This window comes from Nymphaea colorata, chromosome 7 (genome assembly GCF_008831285.2).
Source record: "Nymphaea colorata isolate Beijing-Zhang1983 chromosome 7, ASM883128v2, whole genome shotgun sequence".
Classification (NCBI taxonomy): domain Eukaryota; kingdom Viridiplantae; phylum Streptophyta; class Magnoliopsida; order Nymphaeales; family Nymphaeaceae; genus Nymphaea; species Nymphaea colorata.
Window position 1 is genome coordinate 13027880 of NC_045144.1, and position 20619 is coordinate 13048498.

The following is a 20619-nucleotide window of genomic DNA, read 5'->3' on the forward strand; positions in this document are numbered from 1 at the left end:
TAACAACCTTGACTATTATGTCATTTATCTCACCTCCCCCACCTGTTACTAAATCACACCCAATGAGCAATTGTGATAACCTGCCACTCAGGTATGTCTGGTATAATCACACCAACTATTCGGAGTTGGGTGCCTTCGTGTGGAGTGAGAAGCTCTGGTTAGGGCTTCGCGTGAAGACGAGGGTGTCCATCTGGGAACCCCCGACGTCTGCCGGGGGGGATGGAGGCAGGCATGCGGATAGACCTTGATGATCGGGGCGACTTCCCTGACTTGGGGAGGTCTGCAGCCTGAGTTTACCGAGACATTCACAAGAATCCTATCATTTGCCTCCCAATTCACACTTTTATAGTTGTCAAAGCACATGTTCCAAACTTCATGTTTGATGTTATTGAGAAGAAGCATTTCATCATTGTCATGATACCTCCAGTTTCTAGATACCCATAATAGCCACACTAACACTTGAAAGGTTATAGCCCAGCACTTTTGAAACCATGGTAATTTGAAGGGCAACTTTATCCATAGCTGAAATCCTTTATCAATGTTAGATCATTGAATTCTTTTCCTACCAAATTTACCAATCACCCAGCACCACACCTGTTGGGCACATGGACAGCCGATGATGACATGATGATTTGATTCCTCAGCTCTCTCGCATAAAGTGCATCTATTCACCAACTAGCAGCCCTATCTTTGGATTCTATCCATTGTGGGCAGGCAGCCATGGCATGCAATCAAGGAGAACCAGCATGCTTTTGAAAGGCCATCATGGTTCCATATCATTTTCTTCCAAGATTGATTCTCACCTTGAGTTCTTAACTTGTTCCAAACATATTACCCTTTGATTGTAGCCTTATCTTCCACCATCCATACTAACTGATCCTTATTACCATTCAATTGCAGCCTCTCAAGGATGCCTTGCACCCTAGCATTGGACATGGACTCGTAATAGGACCTCGCATGTGAAATAGATAGGCTTCGATCCTGTCTCCATCTGCTCAACTCCTCTAATAAAGCTCTTCCATCAATATATGGTTATCCCAACAATCAGTTCAGAACTTAATAAAAGTTCCATTAGCGATCTTCCACTGGACTTTTGCTTCTATCCAATTCCATCCCCACCATAGACTGTGCCATACCCATGATCCCTTCCACGTGTATCTAGCTGTCCACAGGCTTTTATGAGGGGCCAGGTAGCTTGGGTTCAGCCATGTGCGGATGTGAGATCCCTCTCTGTTCGTTTCTTCTCCTCCCTCCCACGCAGCCTCTTCCCCCTTCGTCAGTTTCCCCCTACCGCATGATTTCTTCCTCTCCCTCTCTGCTAGAGCTCCCTACTCGTTCCGCCCGTCTTCTCTTCACCGTCTCTTCCCTTGGCCGCTTGATTTTCCCTCCCCTCTACCGTCTTTCCCTTTCAGTCCGAACCCTCCTTTCCTCACTCTCTCTTCTGTCCACCCCTTTTTGACAGCGCCCTCCCCCTGCCCTCACGTTTCCTACTTGAGTTTTTCTCTCCATTTCCTATTTGTTTTTCCATTTTTTCCCCAATCGAGCACTCTTCCTCACTGTTTTCAGCATGGTTTGTTAGGTTTCCAGCTTGGGGAACGTGTTTTTCCCCTCTTAGCAGCGATTAGGCGGTGTTGGTGGTGGCGGCACTGCACGATTGGTGTCGTTGAAGTTTGATTGAACGTTTGAAGGGGGCTGTCGGAGGCGTTACAGCAGTTTGGACACTTGGATTGGGGTGAGCAAGGCCTATTTGAGCTTAGATTCTTGAATTTTATCTATTAGAGCATGTATAATTATTGTTTGAGCATGCTAGGGCTTAGAATTGATGTTTTGGGACGCATGTTAGCGATTTTGTTTTTGGGGAAAAGTGGAAGACTATGTTAGAAAGCGTTGATTAATGCCTATAATGATCATTTAAGCATGATGAGTGGATTTTCGATGCAATAGGGAAGCATGGTAGAGTTAGAGACGTTGTGGAGAAGCGTAGGACCGTCTTTGGGGAATGCTTGGAGCACCCTTGATGACGTGGGTGGTATGTGTAGTAGGAAGAGAGTGCGCATGTTGGGAAGACGCCTCAACTAACGGAAAGTTTATGAGAAATGCGTTAAGGATGGATTGATCGAGGCATTGGGGTTTTGGCGTTGGGTGTAGACGGCAAGAAGTTGCGTAGTGGCCTATTAGAGGGCTTGTAGGTCGACACTACCTGTCTACACCCTCTTGAGGCGATGACATATGCCTCAATGATTTTGTTTTGTATTTATTTGGAATGTTAAGGTAACTAGTAGAAGTCTTACCTTTTGTTTATGTATGCAAGTACACCGGGCACGTCCCGTCGACCTTGAATTCGAAGCTCGAGGAATTTTGAGGAGTTTTGTGAGCGGGCCACAGGTATGGCGACATTCCAGGCACATCCATACCTGGGAAAATGTGTGATCGTGTGCTCCTAGAATCATGGGATCCTAGGATTGTGATGTGACTTGATTGATTGTCTTGTGAATGAGTATATGTATGTTTGTTCATGCTTTGATATATGATATGAATTGTTTTGAAAGATTATTAGTAGTTGTTTTGAAAAGGTTACGCATTTGCACGTGCATGCTAGAATTGATATCTGTTTAGGACAGATGGGGTGGGGTATCGAGTCGAGTGTCTCCTCGACCCCAATTATGCATTAGAAAGCATCATAGAATGATAACTGCATAGGACAGCTACGAGTCAATCGCAGATCGAGACTACTCTCTGTGGTTGGCTAAGTTTTTCAAAGATATGATTGATGTGATAACTGATATGAATGTTGTATTGTGTTGCATATTCATTGCCATGGGCAATGATACAAATGGATGCTTTGGAGGGTAGTTGTACCCGTATGGCATGACGGCTAGCAATGACTGTTACTGTATGTATAGACCTCATGTGGAGGTAATTGGAGGTGTGGGTGCACTCGTGAAGTGTACTAACCTCATGTACTAGCCAGTCATCTTGTGAATGTGTAACTATAATGATAAGAATGAATAAATAAGAGATGAGAGGCTAGTGGGATGTGGCTATGTGTTTGGGAGACGTCCCCCTTGTTTGCCACTGGTCTCGCCTGTCGGAGCGCAGGCGGTGCAAGGCCCCAGGGTATTGTTGTGTGTTGTGCTTGAGCGTGGGCTCCCGCCTTCCCAACCTGGGTGTCCTAGGGAAGGCTGAGTATCTCTCCTTGGAATTCACACATTCAGGGTTGAGTGCTCTACCGCTGCAGCGGATGAAATGGATCCATATTGTTATGGGCCACCACGGGGGTTGTCTCTCGGCTGTAGGCCGCCCATGGTGTGCACGTGCCTGTGTTGCACCCACAGGAACTGTTAATTCACTAAAGTTAATGAAAATGTAATGTATATGACTGAATGTATATGACTGATGTGCATGTGAATGATACGAATGCAAGGGTCACGTTTGAGCAGGCCTTGCATGAGATTGAAATTGTATTAGTGCGGCCATTAAGTGGCCTTTACGTGTCATACTGTGACACGACATGATGGTAGATGATCTTGATATTTGTTCTCTTATTTGAGCCCTACATGATGGGGTTTGGTATTTTCCTGGCTTGTTGCCATACTGCAAAGGCTGAGCCTTCAGTTGTTTCTTTTTCAGGTTTTGGCGGACCCGGGGCAGCAGGTTGAGCAGATGGCTTCACTCACGTCCTACTGGGGAGGTTTTGGGTTTTGTTTTCTTGTTTAGTGCCGGCGCGTCTTGGTTCATTTGTATTGATGTCTTGTTGCCGGCGCGTCTTGGTTCATTTGTATTGATGTCTTGTTTTTGTTAGACATCAATCATATGGTTGGGGCATTTTTGTTATACATAGATGTGATTTTGTATTATTTGAAATGATTATATAAATGAAAGTTCGCCTCATTGTTTTGAATTGCTTGGCTCATCGTCGTTTTGAATCGTTGTGTAGTCACACCTCGATGCTTTATGTTTAAAAAAAAAAAAAAAATGTTTGGGTGTTAAAAGGTCGGCGTGTGACACAACCAATGGGAAAAACTTTACAACCAGCAATTGTAATGCATGCAAGTGCCAAACGATCTCTAGATACATAACAAAATCACAAAAATAATACATTAGAGGTCTATATATAGGAGCTCAAAATCGACACTCATAGCCAGGTTAGAAAACTGTAAATGAACGGCTAGAACAACATTTAAGGATTTACCTCTTCCCACCCTACACCATATGCAAGAGGGTTAGTTCTCATTCTGATGAAAAGATATGTATATCCAAGCCAAGCACAAGCCTCCCTAACATTTGTAACAGTGCCTAAGACCACCTCTGCATTCATGTTATCCTTCAAAGAACTCACAAACTGCAAAATGGAAAAGCAAGGGCAGGAAAAAAATAATAATTAAAGAAAGCTGGAAGATATAAGCACATACAAGCACAAAAGGTCCGTAAAAAAACAAACACAAAAAACAAGAATAAAAAAATGTGAACCAAAAACAGGTTAAAAGAAAAAAAACGTTGTCAAAATTATCAAGACATAAGTCACAACAAGTCCAAAAAAATATCATGATCTTCCACGGCATCCCATCAACCACTGCACTAAAAAGACACTCACCTGACTTTCTATTGGAAGCTGGTTGGTCAAGAGTCGCAAATAGTAGGCCAACCTATCATGTGTTGTGATAATAATTCCTTCACCACTTTTGTCAAATTGTGGTCGGCCAGCACGACCAAAAATCTGCCAAAGAAAATCAGAGACAACATTACAAGCTTGTCACGAATGTTCAACTAATTTTCCAAAATTAATATCTGACCTGCATAACATCAAGCATCCCCAGTTCTCGCCATCCCCCAGCTTTTGGATCATATAGCTGGGTCCCCTGGTACCACACATCAAAAGATCAGAAAATTGCTGGTGGAATCAAAAGAGTAGCAAACACTAAACCAGCAGCACCATGAGAGATCATGCTCATAAGTGGAGTTCAACTAAAAAATTTAAAATTATGAGACAAGTCTATCAAGGAATACTCTGGTGAGATATCTTAACTATAGGATGAACTAATCTATTTTTGAGCCTAAATGGCATGATCTGCATCATATTTTAGTCAGAGACAAGCAAATTCAAGGAGGTAAATTCAATGAATTTACTATGGGCTAGTTGTCAAGACCTCCCTTCTCCATAGGCCAAGTGTTCCTACAATAAGTGAAACCGTTAACTAATTATGGAAGAAAATATACTTTGTTCATTATAAGAGACTAATAGACCCGGACAGCTTGTTGGCCTTCCCAAAGCCAGGAATCATATAAAATCAAATAGACCTCTTTATTTTGGAAATAATAATGAGCACACAAATAAGAAGATATTTCAGTTTTATTATCATGAGCTACGACAAAACCGAAATGTCAAAAATTGAATAATAGACTTTTCTTCACAAAAAAGTGTGTTGGCCTTCTCAAAGCCAGGAATCTTATAAAGTCAAATAGACCTACTCATTTTTGGAAATAATAATGACACAAATAAGAAGATATTTCGTTTTTATTATCATGAGCCAGGTCATATAAAACCAAAATGCCCAAAACTTGAAGAAGATTGATAGAGGAGCTGCCACCACTGAAAGCAATCAAGAAGAAGACAAGCCAAATTCTATTGAAGCTATGTCACTTGCACAACTTGCCGAAGATCTTCAACCTTTTATCAAAAAAAAAAATGAAAAACTATCATCTCAAAGTATGGTTTCTTGACTTTCAGATTCCAAAGCACCTTTCATGTAACCCAAAGTCATGTTCTTTTAAACTTGAAACTGGTCAATATCTCAATTTTGTTTCTACTACTTATGAGACATATTTGAAAATTAAATCCATTAGAAGTTCTGAAAAAGAAGATCAAAAAGTTTAAAGTTTTTATAGGACCAAATGTTAAATGCATACCCAGATTAAATCTCAACTTGTTTTCTACATCTCAAATTGCATATCCTATGTCACATGGGTGCTTCTAAATGGCTGCCGCAATCGTGTCGATGCTAGTGCCGGGGTTGGAGCTGGTGCTAGTGCTGGAGCTGGTGCTAGTGTTGGTGCTGGTGCCGGAAGAGGGTAAAGATGGGAGAAGCAAAAAAAGACGGGAAAAAAAAGAGGTTAGTTGGGTTCCGTGTCGGACCGCACACACACCCAAGTCGACTCGAGTGCAGCACCATTTTTGGTGCACCCGTGTAACTTAGCCTAAAACATATAACCAGATCTTGTAAAAATTGCCATCATATGATTACTATAATACCATGTTGTTATTCAGGACTAATTAATTAGTAAAATATGAAAAATATTTTGTCATTTTGCTAACGTATCCATTGGCTTTAAGTTCCAGATAATGTGCAAAAACTTGAAAACATTGGAGGTCGCTACGTTTGTGACTCAAGCTACTAGAGACTTTAGAGGTTCTAAGTAACCATTGTAAAATGACAAATTTTTAACGATTTCATCAATTTGTTTTCACAGTTGAGTGCTCCAATTAGCATGCATCCAAAGAACCCAAACTAAGAATACGACAATATGGGTGGCCAATTTCACATTCAAAGCAATGAATGCTTGTAAAATGCATTAAGGTCGTCTATTTTAGTAAAGTTTTGTAGATTATGTATCAAATCCCTCACATAAGCATAGGATCCAACACCCAACAAAACAACAAATAGCAGGTACCAGAATTCCCATTTGGGTTTCAGATCATGAAAGGAGTCAGCTTCACAATGCATGAAGCTCTCATGTGTGCAATGCACTTGAAAATCATAGAGGCAATGATGACTTGTATGAGCATAAATCTCTTTTCTGACTATTGACTGAAGGATTTGCAATCATCTCAATATGTCCTACTATGGACATCATAGAGGACCAGAGCCATATTTTACCTAGAGTGGAATAGCAACATGCCCATGCATATAGAGCTCACTGTCATTTAGTTTGCAACTAACCTTTATCACAACTGTATGAGCAGGTAGGTTAACTCCCCAGGCCAATGTTGCAGTGCAAACCAAAACCTGAATTAGCAAACGTTAACTTATGACAAACACAATAAAATGTCAGCAAACAAAGGATGAACAGAAAAGCACACACCTTCAAGAGGCCATCAGAGAATAGTCGCTCAGTCAGACTTCTATCAGCACGCAACATTCCAGCATGGTGAATGCCAAAACCAGAATCGAACAGCTCAACAAGTTCTCTATTTCTGGACTTCTGTACTTCTTTCTGCAATAAGTAAAGGACAATCATGTTATATCTGAACGCAACAAGAATGTTATAAAAAGATATTACCTTTATTAAAGAAAATTGTGGATGCTCATTACTCTGGAATAATGACAGTTCATCATTCCTCTGGGCAAATTCAACCTGTATTAAAGATTTATAATTGTTATATTGTGATTTTTTGGCATGATGCCATGATTAAATTCGTAAGAAAGAGACACAATCCTTTTGTAAGTGCACACCACAGCATATCTTAGCAGCAAACCATGTATATGTGTGATACACGTGTGTGCCTATATATATAACATGTGTGCCTATATATATATATACATATATATATATATATATATATATATATATATATATAAGAATTGAAATCAGCCAGCTGCCGGATGGTTAAATTTTTAAAATCCATGCACTAAAAATCTTTAGTCACGGAACATTAGCAATTTATGATGTAGCAATAGTTTGTGATACTTTAGTGACACTTGCATGGCACTAAAGTATACATGGGTGCAACAATGAGAATTGTGCATTATGTCAAGAATACAATCAACAAAGGGCTTTTTTATCTTCCTCTTGTAAATTAGAATGAATTGCTTGTACAGATGCTGATTGGGGTGGAGATCCCAATAATAGGCACTCCACCACTAGTTTTTGTGTGTTTTTAGCTCTGTAACACAACTACTCCTCCAAAGGACAAGTACCCGTCCAGTACCGGTACGACACGAGTACGGGTACGGCACCCGGTACGCCAATGTGCATCGTTGACCGTAACGAGTACAGTCAATGAACCGGAGGCCGTATCCGTCCATTTTTGGACACGGTCAAAGTTGACTGAGTCCAAATATGTCTGTTTTTTTATTTTAACGATTATTTGATTTTATCTTTTAAAACTATTTTAACGTTAAAAAAAACTTAAGTTCGAAACCCTTAAAACTCAAAACAAGTTTTCGTTTTAAGTTTAAGGATTTTCTCCTCTCCGGCGACGGCAGCAACGAAGGCAGGGGCGGCGAGCGCAGGGGTGGCGAACGCAGGGGTGGAACGGCGACGGCAGCAGCAGAACGGCAACAACAGCTGCGGAACGGCGACGACAGCGGCGGCGGAAAGGCAGTGACGGTATTTTTCATTTTTTTTTCATTTTCCACCCTGCCTTCGCCGCCGGTGACGATAGTCGTCGATCTTGAGACTGTTTTTTGTGTTCCCTTTGTTTCTGTTTGTGTTCCCTTTGTTTGCGTCTGTTTTTGAGTGACAGTCGAGTTATTGCCGGCAGCGGCGACAACCGGCGACGACGAAAATATATATCTTGAGAAGGGCCCATTGTGTTCCGTTTGCGTCTGTTTTTTGTGTTCTATTTTCTAAGTGTTTGTGTTTGTGTTGTGTTCCCCTTATTTGACCTCTTAATCAGAAAACGACCAGCAATAACTCGACTGTCACTCAAACATGATCTTGAGCCGACGACGGCAGGTTCTGAGATATATCGTTTTGTGATCATCTCTGTGTCTTCCCTAGTTATTGTTGTGATATATTGTTTCGTGAGAGGATTCTTCTATTTGGAATGATCCCCGTTTCTAGGTGCTTTTGCTAGGTGCTTTTCCCATTTCTTCCTAGTTGTTGCAGCTCTTTTGCTAGGTGCTTTTCAAACATAAGTTGTAATGGTTGATAAAGGAAAAGAAATGATGCCTACAGGAAGCGGAAATGTAGAAAGCAGCAGTGGTAGTGTTAATACCGCTATAGTAGAGAAGGATAATCCATCGCAGTCTCTTTGGCGCTATTTGAAGAAACTAGCAAAAGGACCAGGTGGTGGTGGGAATGTAATGTTTTCTTGCAAATTTTGTGATATGATGTTCACGGGCTCTTATACACGTTGCAAGGCACATTTATTGCATATTTCTAGAGTTGGAAGTAGACCATGCCCAAAAGTTACCAACGAGGAGATTAAGATATTCAAAAAAAAACAAGATGCAGCTGAGACAAAGAAATCTTCATCCAAGTCAAGTGTGTATGTTCCTCTTTATGCTACTGAAGGAGGTCAAGATGCTTCAAAGAAAAGAAAAACATTAGCACAAGCATTCAATAATACGGGAAGGGCAGAGATGGATAGAAGGATCGGAAGGTTCTTTTTTGCAAGTTCACTTCCTTTTAATGTAGCCAGAAGTCCTTATTGGAAAGATGTTCTTACAGGTTTGGCTGATTGCAGTTTGAGTGGTTATGTACCCCCGAGTTCAGAGAAGTTAAGAACAGTAATTCTTGCAGAAGAGAAGGCAAACATTGAAAAATTATTAGAGAAGAAGAAACTTCTGTGGATACAATATGGACTATCCATTGTTTCTGACGGGTGGACTGATATACAAAGGCGACCACTGATAAATTTTATTGCTTATTCGCTTGTTGGACCAAGCTTCTTGAAATGTGTTGATGCATCTGGGGAGTATAAAGATGTTGAGTATTTAAAATGGCTATTTATAGAAGTCATCAAAGAAGTGGGTGAAGATAATGTTGTGCAACTTATTACTGATAATGCTCCAGTTTGCCAACGAGCAGGAATGAATTTGGCAAGTGATCCCAAGTATAGTCACATATTCTGGACTCCTTGTGTGGCACACAGTATAAATCTAGCACTTAAAAGTATTTGCAACCCATCAAAAGATTATCCAAATGCCGGTTTCTTGTGTTCATGGATTGAGGAGCTTGAGCATGATGTCAGAAACATCAAAAATTTTGTTGTAAACCACAACAATGCTCTTGTTATATTTAATAGGCATTCTGATTTGAAATTGTTGAAGGTAGCAGAGACTCGTTTTGCATCCATTATTGTAATGATAAAAAGAATAAAGCAGGTGAAACATGCATTAACACTTATGGTGACTGACAATGATTGGGAGTTTTATCAGAATGATGACATTGTGAAGGCTCAAGAAATTAAAAAATGCATTTTAGATGATGAATGGTGGGATAAAGTTACATATTTTTTGCAGTTTACAGAGCCTATTTGGCAGATGCTGAGAGAAGTAGATAAAGAAGGGCCCATGCTTCATAAAGTTTATGATATGTGGGATAACATGAGAAATTTTGTTGTAAACCACAACAATGCTCTTGCTATATTTAATAGGCATTCTGATTTGAAATTGTTGAAAGTAGCAGAGACTCGTTTTGCATCCATTATTGTAATGATAAAAAGAATAAAGCAGGTGAAACATGCATTAACACTTATGGTGACTGACAATGATTGGGAGTTTTATCGGAATGATGAGATTGTGAAGGCTCAAGAAATTAAAAAATGCATTTTAGATGATGAATGGTGGGATAAAGTTACATATTTTTTGCAATTTACAGAGTCTATTTGGCAAATGCAGAGAGAAGTAGATAACGAAGGGCCCATGCTTCATAAAGTTTATGATATGTGGGATAACATGATTGAAAAAATTCAAAACATCATTTTTAGACATGAGGAGAAGAATGTTGCACTTGATGATTTTGAGTTTTTTGATCATGTGCATAGAATTTTAGTAAGAAGATGGAACAAAAGCAATAACCCTTGGCATTGTATGGCACACTCCTTAAATCCCAAATATTATGGACAAACATGATTGGCAGGCGGTACTAGTAGTGTTCCTCCTAATCGAGATCCAGAAATGTCAAAAAATAGGGAGATATGTTTGGGAAGACTATATTTTGATTCTCATCGGTTGAAGATAATAAATAATGAGTTTGCGACCTTCTCTAGTGGAAGAAATGATTCAATGCAAGCTGCAATGGCAAGAGATGAAGAAGATCCTGTTAATTGGTGGTTATGTTTTGGAGCATCGACACCAAATCTCCAACAACTTGCATTGAAGTTATTATCTCAACCTGCAACCTCTTCATGTTGTGAAAGAAATTGGAGCACTTATCCTCAAATTCACAACATCAAGAGAAATAAGCTAACTAATAAGCGAGCAGAAGATTTAGTTTATGTCCACTCCAACCAACGCTTACTTTCACGTACTTCAAATGATTACAGGTATTTCTTTCTTTTTGTATCTTTGATATGTACACATATTACATATGTATATTATGTTGGTTTTTTAAAGTTAATACTAACTTAAATCATATTTTGATTTTGTCGCAACTTGCAGTTCAGGATCATCCAAGTATTGGGATGTTAATCCAGAAGACATTGACGTATAACTTGAAGGAGAACATGATTTGCATGCTCTTAATATGGATCTTACAGAACCTGTTGTTCCTTCTAATCTTGATGATGCAACTGAGGAGTGGAAGTTGATGTATTTTGAATGTTAATTATGAAACTGAGGAGAATGAGAATCAAGACTGATAAATTTTGGATTATGATTTATGAATGTGTTATTCTGTTTGTAATTTTTGATATATATATGTGCAAATATGTTATTTTGTTTGAAATTTTTTGACATATATATGTATATGTGCATGTGTGTGTACGTCCGTACCCCTGTACCCAAGTTTTTTAAAAATGGTCCGTACCCGTACCAGCACCAGCACCCGTACCCATACCCGTACTTGTACCTATGTGACATAGGTTTTTAGGTAATTCGTTAATTTTCTAATGATGCAAGAAACAAAACAAGGTGTCCCTATCAACAACTAAAGTTGAATATCAAGCTATGGAATCTACAACAATGGAAATTGTGGCTCAAAGTTTATTGAAAGATATGGGAATTCATCTAGTTGATCTTGTTAAATTTTGTTGTGACAACAAGAGTGCAATTATATCACTAACAATCACACATTCCATGAAAGAACAAAACATATAGAGATGGATTGTCATAACGCTCGTGAAGAGTTTCTACAGAAAGACATTGATCTCTCCTTTGTTCCATCGAAATATCAACTAAGAGATTGATTCACCAAGGCTCTTGTTGCTGCCAGGTTTCAATTTCTTCTCGGCAAACTTTTGGTCATTGCACCGTAAGTTTGAGGGGGGGTGTTAGAATGTATGTATCCCAATTTATATATTAGTCAGCTAATGTATGTCTTACATATATATATATATATATATATATATATATATATATATATTCGGGTACTTAGGTTGTTTATTGAATTTTCCTTTTTCTTTATGTATTTTTCTTATTATTTATTTTCTGATTTCCGTTTTTCTCCATTCCCTTTTAACTTTTGACTAGGAGTGGACTAGGAGTGGACTAGTCCCAGCCGCTAGATTTCTAGCCGTTGGAACTAGTCCAACGTCTAGAACCTCCTCTTCCTAATGTAATCTTGTTCTATCAATAGTGTAGCTGTTCACTTGTTTTGGTATGGCTTTTAAGCCTGTTCTTGTATATCTTTTAAGATTAAATACATGTTTGTTTCACCTCTAGTTTGAGGTTTCTCTTTGTGTGACTTATTGAAGTAGGTGGTGTCTTCAAGAGTGTAACTCTTGAAGTGTTTCTTTTATCAAGTTTGGGCCTGATTTACAAAAACTACCTAACTTTTTTGGAACTACCAAACCCATACCCGCACCCACACACCACATTCATGTGACAGCATTACTCCACTGCTCTCTTGGTGTTACTGTTCTTCCAGGGGCTTCATGCCTTCATCTCTTCCTGAGGAGTAACCTGATGAACCATGGTGGTTCTTATACAATTACCTCCCAATTCTCCCTAGCATGCATCCAGAAAAGGGGAAACGGAATAAATGCTCAAGTTCCAGGAAGTAACGCCTCCAATTTTGTTTCTCAAGAGATATCTTGATGTCCTAATTCAATGTAAAGAAAGTACATGCTTATATACAGACCTGAGGTCGATTATCTACCGGAAACCCCAAACATATTCTGTCCCTCTTTTATGGCTTTTCACTGTATAACTGAAATAACATTTTTAAGAATTTCACAAACAGACTGCATTACTTAGAATTTTGTTTTTAGAGACAAAGGTGATAAAACTACAGAGGCAACAAAAGCTATCATACAACAGAAATAACTGACTAAATCCTGTAAATAAATATAGGAATGCATACATTTTTTGCGCTGGTGAGATAGATTGTCAAAGCAGAATCATTAATATAGTCTGAGAAGTTAACTCATTACCAAAGTCCTCGCTGTCTTCCCAGTGTCTTTTCTCGAGTGGACAAATACCATCACCTGATGCCCATTCTTCAATGACTCCACAACCTAGCAAAGCATATGTATAATGTCACAATGAAGGTTATATTGATAGCCAAAATGGTTTGACAGCAAAAAAAACGAGGTGCTAATGTTAACCTTGTTATGACATATCTCATTCAGCAATTGATATCGAGTGATAAAATTACGTTCACTTATTCCAATATAGCATTGCGCAAGAGGCACCGGCCGGTAGCTAGAGTCGAAAAAGAATAACCCTGTCTCACAATTGACCCTTAAAAATTGTGCCACCTGGATGGTAAAAAATGAGATGTATGACATTTCACACCCTACTTAAATGATGAATCATGAATAAACTTTAAAAATTAAGCTGTCGAACAAAAATGTGCAAAAATGGACCTGTAGGTAATTTGGCAGTGTAGCTGAGAGACCGACAATTCGGATCATACTTTGCGTTGACTCAACCTGATACATGGGTTGCAGGAAACCATCAAACAACTAAAATTACAAAAGATTAATTTGGGCCCTTAAGAGACCAGAATGCAAGTTGACTTTGAGGCTGAGAAGTCAGATTAACATCTGATCTGATATGACATGAAGACAAAATTCATGTTGAAATATATAAGAATATAGAAAAGCTTCAAAGGTTTTAGATAAAGGGGAGAGAGTGTCCTATGGAAATCTTTCAGGGATTAATTTCATATTCTGAACTCCAAGGTTAAGGTGGTGGTAGAATATGGATGAACTAGCAGAAGAGTCATGTACAGTATCAGAAAGGAAAGTTCATGGAATAAAGATTAAAAATGGAAAAAAAAAAAGGAAAGAGAAACAAACGTTTGTCTGACAGAAATAGGACCCCTTAAGGATCCTGTAATGGCTGTAACACTAACCTGACGAAGTGTTCGAGCAACTAATGCCTCTATTACAGGACCTCTCTCATCATTCAGCAAATGTACTTCATCAATGATTAAAAGTTTGACAAGCATTGACATTGACATATCACTGCTTTTCCGAGTAATCACATCCCATTTTTCAGGTGTTGTAACAATCATCTGAATATGGAGTAAACAATTATCAAAAACATCACCAAAACAAAAACACAGTTGCAAGAACAGGGTTCAACACAAACCTGTGTCTCTTCAAGTTCATTCTTGGAAAGCTGCATGTCACCCGTAAGTTCTTTTACAGTCATATTCAAAGGAAGCAAGCGATTACTAAAGGTTGAGGCCACCTCAGCAGCTAAAGCCTATAAAATATGAACGAATTAGAATAAAGAGGTATGGATCTTCCTGACATACATAATGCAGTCAGAGAAATCAAAAAACAATAATGATTTCAAGACCATGCCTTCATTGGAGCAACATAAACAATTTTGAATTCAGACTTATGCAAAAACCCATCCTTAAAATGTTGCCTGATCTGCACCATGAAGCTATATTAGGTTTGAGTAAATTAATATAAACAGAGAGAGAGAGAGAGAGTATGTTCATGAGTAATACAAGTCTAATAGGCTTTAATGACTATAACAAAGGTATAAAAAATCTTCCTTTTTTAATAAAATATAGCAGCCGAATTGCAAAAGGTAACTCATATCAATGAATCATTTACTTCATGCAAAATAGCAATCATTGCTATATTGGTCTTCCCAGCTCCAGTTGGTGCACAAACCTGCAAAAATCCAACACAAATAATTTTAGTTATTCGGAGTAAAAACTTTGAACCAATTTGAGAGAATCAACCCAGAAAATGTTGCAACAGCTGAAGATGAATTTAGGTCTTGATTATCTATAAAGGCAGACTTACAAGTATGTTCTCATTTGTGCGATATGCTGCTTGAAATATGTGGCTCTGAATGCGGTTGAGGCTTTTATAACCATGAAATGCAGCTTGAGCAAAATCATCTAATTCTGAAATTTCAATCTGATATAAAAAACAAAAAGGCACATTAAAAAATTTACCAAGTAATGAATTAGAATGGAAACACACTCCTTGCAGTATGGATTTAGGAAGTGGATAACTTTCAAATTTCACGTCACTATCTACAAGACTATAGTTTGTGAGTTATAAGTATAACCCATGCCTAGTCAGAAACATCTATAGGAGTTGGTCAACTGCCAGCACAATGCGCCACATAGTGCCAGTTATAGAGAAACATCATGCCGATGAAAATTTGAAAAGAAAAAGAAACCTTCATAATACTGAAAAATTCAAAAGTGAATTGACATAATCATTGGCATGAAAGTTATGATCAATGTTTTATATAGCATAGCACATCTTAGATACATTACATTGGGTAACATAACTATGAAAAAGAAGGACAAAATACAACCCAAAAGCTAGTTTCAGGGACATAATTGTATTGTATCTAGTGCAATTTATAACACCACAAAAAAACAAAAAAACACCCCGGCTGCCTTCTCTACTCTCATATCTTACATTATGGTACACTAACAAATGTACCTACACCTGAGAACACAAAAATGTGAAAAAATAAAAAATTTATTCACTTAAAGCTACATAATACACAAATTTCTTAAGGCAGAATATTAAGTTTATCATGAAAGGTAACTTTGCATGTTTAGCCTAAAAAAATTGGGATGATTACGTGCGATAAAATTAAGGTTCTCATGGTTTTTCACGTTAGAGCCCATATGCTTACCCACACAAATAAAAAATTTCAACTTTTACCATTAAGTTATTTCAAGACACCATGGAATAAGCAATAGACAATGAAAACTTATTCTGTTACCTGTTTAATTATTGTGAGTAATTTACGCGGTCAATTTTAATTACTCCAATAAAAGAGCACATGTTTTAGGTAGAAATACTCATTATCTTGTTATGTTTATGCAATTTACTTTTTCACAGAGACCTTTCTTCTACTTTGCCTGGTCTCTTACTTTTTTTATTTTTTCTGTTTTTAATGCTTTTGTACTATTAAAAATCAAAAAATAAAATTTGCGATTTCTACATTATGCTACATCATGTACTTAACTTTGGACTACCCATGAGTCATATTGCAGGCTTTACAACTTTGCTTATGACCATTTTTTTTTCTCATTAGGACATTTAACTAACTGAAATTGTAGCCATAAAATGTGCTCAAACTTAATACCAGCCTCTCCCCAGGCTTCATCTGAGCTGTTGGAGCTGGGGGTATTATGACTTCTTCGTAACCCTTACAGTAATTTCTAGTTGTCCCTTGAGGAAGGGCAGTAATAGGTAAGCTGTTATCTTCTCCCATCCCAATAAAATCATCACAAGGCTTTTTCCTTTCACTGGCTTGTAGTAAAGATGAAAAGCTTCCAACTGCAGATAATTGGTCATTCTCAGCACCACGTTCTGAATTTCGTTTCTGCTTTTTCTCTTCTTTGCGGCGAAGTTTGTCTATTTGTTTTCCATACTCTGTCTGAATAGTGACCTGGATATGTGGAAATTGGTTCAACATCTGCAAGTGAAAATAATTTTACATCTACGGGGGATCAGTAGCTGAAGACACTTACTTGTGTGCCATAGCTAGGCATCTTTGGTTGAGCACCTGCATTTGCTTTCTCGGCTTTTAAAACAAGGATGCCATGATGAATGGAATCAACTAGCTCCTTTCGATGCTGCAACCAAACAGTTCAAAAAGATATATGCCATTGTTGAGGCAAATTCAGAATTATTAATTGTCATCAGAAATCTGCTCTTCAGACAAACACTGACAAACTTAAATATTTAGTTGCTTAATTTTAGAACATATGCCCACATTGCAAGTAGTTTCATTGAGTAGAAGGAGAAACAGATCTCTCACCAACAATAGTTCTTGAACCGTTTCAAATGCGCTGTCACCAACAAGATCTAACAGGTCCCCAGCTATCTTCATCATAATTAACATTAGTGAAAAATGAAGGTAAATCTGGCTGTCAATCTATAACAATACAACAAACTCAATGAAGAAGTTTTTTTAACATACCTCATCGCCTGCTTTATTAGACTCAAGTACTCGACAAAGGGCCATTGCTAATTCATCCCCAGAAAGATTAGAACAGCCGTTCTTGACTATGTTATCACATGCTTCTTTCAACCAATATAAGCTCACATTTCCTTCTCTTTGTGGAAAATTGAACTGGTCATTCTCTTCCTCAAGAAGTAAAAGCGAATGACTTGATTGCACTTCGATTGGCGATAAAGCATCTGAAAAGACTGACTCAACTTGAAACCTTTTGGGTGCTTGAAAATCCAAGCCAATGCCAAATTCATCAGTAAGGTCACAAAGTCCAGCTGACTGGTCTTCCTGACTAAATGTATTCTCAAAATTAGTTGACTGCAACGTAGAAAGCTTCTGCACTAGCAAGGCTATGTTTTCAATGCTCGCGTTAGAAGGTGTAAATCCCAAAAGTGTCTGCAACATCCCCCTGATTAACAAAATAACAAACTAATCCTAAGCCGCTGACAACATAATTCAAATTTTATGCAAGACAAAACAAGGAACAAAAAAAAAATCAAAGACACCATTAATATGCACTCAAACTGTAAAACCTCTTTTTTTTTTTTTTGTTAGGAACAGTATAACTGTAGCAAATAAAGTAAATTGAAGGCATGCTTTTGCATGTTTTGGGGCATTAAGACGTAATACATGGTTCCTTGTGAAGGCAAATCCTATTTGTATTTAGAAAGTTTTGAACTAGAAATGAGAATTTTTGTTAATCAGTGTGATGGTGATTCCATATGAGCAAGAGTTAGAGTTGGCCTCTGAGCCACTCATCTAATCTCTGAAGAGAAGAAATCAAAGATGTGCCAGAAAACTACGACCAAGCATCAGGAGACTTGCTGCCGTGAAACTGTGCACCGATTCCAAGATAGTTGATAGTGCAGAGTAGCAGAAAGCAGCCACTTTTTGGAATCACAAGGGACCATCATATGCAATGCATTATGCGAGTAATATCAGACAAATGTATGCTCTCAATCAAGGGAAAAAAAATCTAAAAATTGGTTTGCAATGCCTGGAAGGCACGTCTGGCCTGTGAACTTGGATATGCTCAACTTTACTCAAATGTAGACCTTACAGGATTCTGTTCCCTACTGTGTCCCAAGAACGATGTGTTTAACAGATCGAGCGCAATCTGGGTCCCCAAACTCAGGCAGAGATTAATGAGCTACCAAAAGCCTTTAAAAGATATAAAGTGATGCATGACTTAGCCACTGATGATGAAAATCCATAGACCTGTGGCAACAGCCAGAAAGCTTTCGAGCAAAAATTAAATGAAAATAGTCTTAGTTAAACTTACATTTTGTTTGAACACAAAAAATAATCTTTCAGGAAAGATAACTCACTAGGTATTAGTGACTCTTTTCTGTTACATTGTGTGTCGATCTTCCAAACAAAGAAATAATAAAAGGAAGGTGAAGAAAAAGAGGAAAGGGGGGTTTTGAGAAAACTCCACCTCAATCAGTACAGCAGAAGATAGAACAAAGAAAAATAAACAAGTCTTTAGGATTAAATATTTAAAAAATAAAATTTTTCTTTTGTTTGCACCACGCCTAGGTGTCTCCGCCAAGGCATTTAGACTAACACTCAATACCTAGGCCCCCAATTTTATCAAAAGACCAGCTAGCCAGTTTGGTAGGCACCCGACCGACTAGCCTTTAGGCCAAAATCAACCTGGTGCTAAAGCCAGTGACATGTTGACATTCACACCGAGAAAGAGAGTGGTGGTTTACTAACCAATGTGTTTTTCTGAATTGCCTGTGATAACAATATCATCAACATATATAAGAAGTAAAGTAAATATGTTTTCCTTTCGATAAATGAAAAGATAGTGATCTAGAGGACATCTCCGAAAACCACATTATTGAATCTTGCAAGAGAAACTGTCAAACCACGAACGTGAGGCCTGTTTAAGTCCATAAATAGATTTTCTTAGTTTGCAAACCCATGCATGAGAGTCTCCTTTCGTGTATCCTGGAGGTTGTTCCATATATACTTCCTCCCTTAAATCACCATGAAGAAAAGCATTCTTCACGTCCATTTGATGTAGTCTCCATCCATATTCAACTGCCAATGATATAATCACGCGAATTGTTCTCATTTTGATCACAGGGCTGAATGTCTCATCATAATCTTCTCCATATTGTTGTGTAAACCCTTTTGCTACTAACCTTGCTTTGTGTCTTTCTATGCTGCCGTCAGGTTTGTATTTAATTTTGTATACCCATTTGGAGCCCACTACGTTCTTTTCGTGTGGCCTCGGAACGATCTCCCATGTTCCACATTCATGCAAGGCATCCATTTCTTCTTTCATAGCCTTTCTCCAATGATGTGATTTTGATGCTTGATCAAATGAAGTAGGTTCTTCCTCCTTGCCAACTTTTGCCATGAATAACTGAAAATCAAGTGATAAAGAATCATAGCTAACCCACCTGTGAATCGGATGACGAATGCGTTGGGATCTTCTAAGGTGGGGCATGTTGTCTTCTTCACTGTGAGCATCTCTGTCCCTTAGTCGTCGACTGTAGATAAGACCCAAATACCGATGTGCATCGTTGCTCTGTTCTTCATTATTGTTTTCGTGATGACTTGATGACTGTGTTGGATCTTCTTGATTTTCACTTTGAGCCATATCCGACGGTTGTATTGCTCTCTCTGAATCTTCACTTTGAGGCACATCATTTTCTATAACAGGATCTGCATTGAATAACTGTGCACTGGTCCAGGGATCATAAGGTTCAATGGTCATAGGCATTTCATTTGTATTATCAAAACTATGTTCATCAAAAATGACATTTCTTGAAGTTTTGATACGTTTAGTTGTTGGAGCATAGCATCGAAAACCTTTATATTCATCAGCATATCCAACGAATCTACATTGAATAGCTTTGTCTTGAAACTTGTTCCTCAAGGCAGCATCAACGTGAACATAGCATACACAACCAAAAACCTTCAAGTTCTTGTAATCAGGTTGTTTGCCTAAGAGTGTAAAATATGGCGATTTAGACATCAAGAGTGTCATAAGCAAACAATTTATTATGTATACAGCAGTATGGAAGGCTTCAGTCCACAAGGAAATGGGCACATTAGTATCATGCATCATGCTCATGGCGCTTTCAACTATATGTCGATGTTTCCGCTCAACTACACCATTTTGTTGTGGTGTGTAAGGGCAGGAAATTTGTCTAGTTATCCCTTTTTCACGTAGAAATTCAATAAAATCAAGCGAGGAATATTCTCCCCCTCCATCACATTGAAAATGCACCACATTGGATGAAAATTTAGTTTGAATCATGGCATAGAAGTTTCGAAATATGTGAGGTACTTCTGATTTGTGTTTCATGAAGTAAATCCA

The 20619-nt window shown here is 38.3% G+C and overlaps 1 protein-coding gene across 3 annotated transcripts in view; it reads right to left on the minus strand.

Annotated features, from left to right (window-relative positions):
- The window catches only part of LOC116257364 (DExH-box ATP-dependent RNA helicase DExH14), a 122353-nt gene that overhangs the window by 88536 nt on the left and 13198 nt on the right, over positions 1–20619 (minus strand). For all 3 annotated transcript variants that reach the window (XR_004173362.2, XM_031634010.2, XM_031634007.2), the window contains exons 4-21: positions 17250–17691; positions 17088–17153; positions 16798–16902; positions 16410–16715; positions 15098–15214; positions 14903–14962; positions 14642–14713; positions 14424–14540; positions 14185–14346; positions 13694–13759; positions 13433–13585; positions 13259–13342; positions 7279–7353; positions 7081–7212; positions 6939–7004; positions 4794–4859; positions 4595–4717; positions 4193–4342 (exon numbers count right to left, since the gene is read on the minus strand). Coding sequence is in view for 2 of the 3 variants with exons in the window: in XM_031634010.2 (XP_031489870.1) it covers positions 4193–4342; positions 4595–4717; positions 4794–4859; positions 6939–7004; positions 7081–7212; positions 7279–7353; positions 13259–13342; positions 13433–13585; positions 13694–13759; positions 14185–14346; positions 14424–14540; positions 14642–14713; positions 14903–14962; positions 15098–15214; positions 16410–16715; positions 16798–16902; positions 17088–17153; positions 17250–17691 (2362 nt within the window). In the remaining variant the exon portion in view is untranslated. The remainder of the gene's footprint in view (positions 1–4192; positions 4343–4594; positions 4718–4793; positions 4860–6938; positions 7005–7080; positions 7213–7278; positions 7354–13258; positions 13343–13432; positions 13586–13693; positions 13760–14184; positions 14347–14423; positions 14541–14641; positions 14714–14902; positions 14963–15097; positions 15215–16409; positions 16716–16797; positions 16903–17087; positions 17154–17249; positions 17692–20619) is intronic.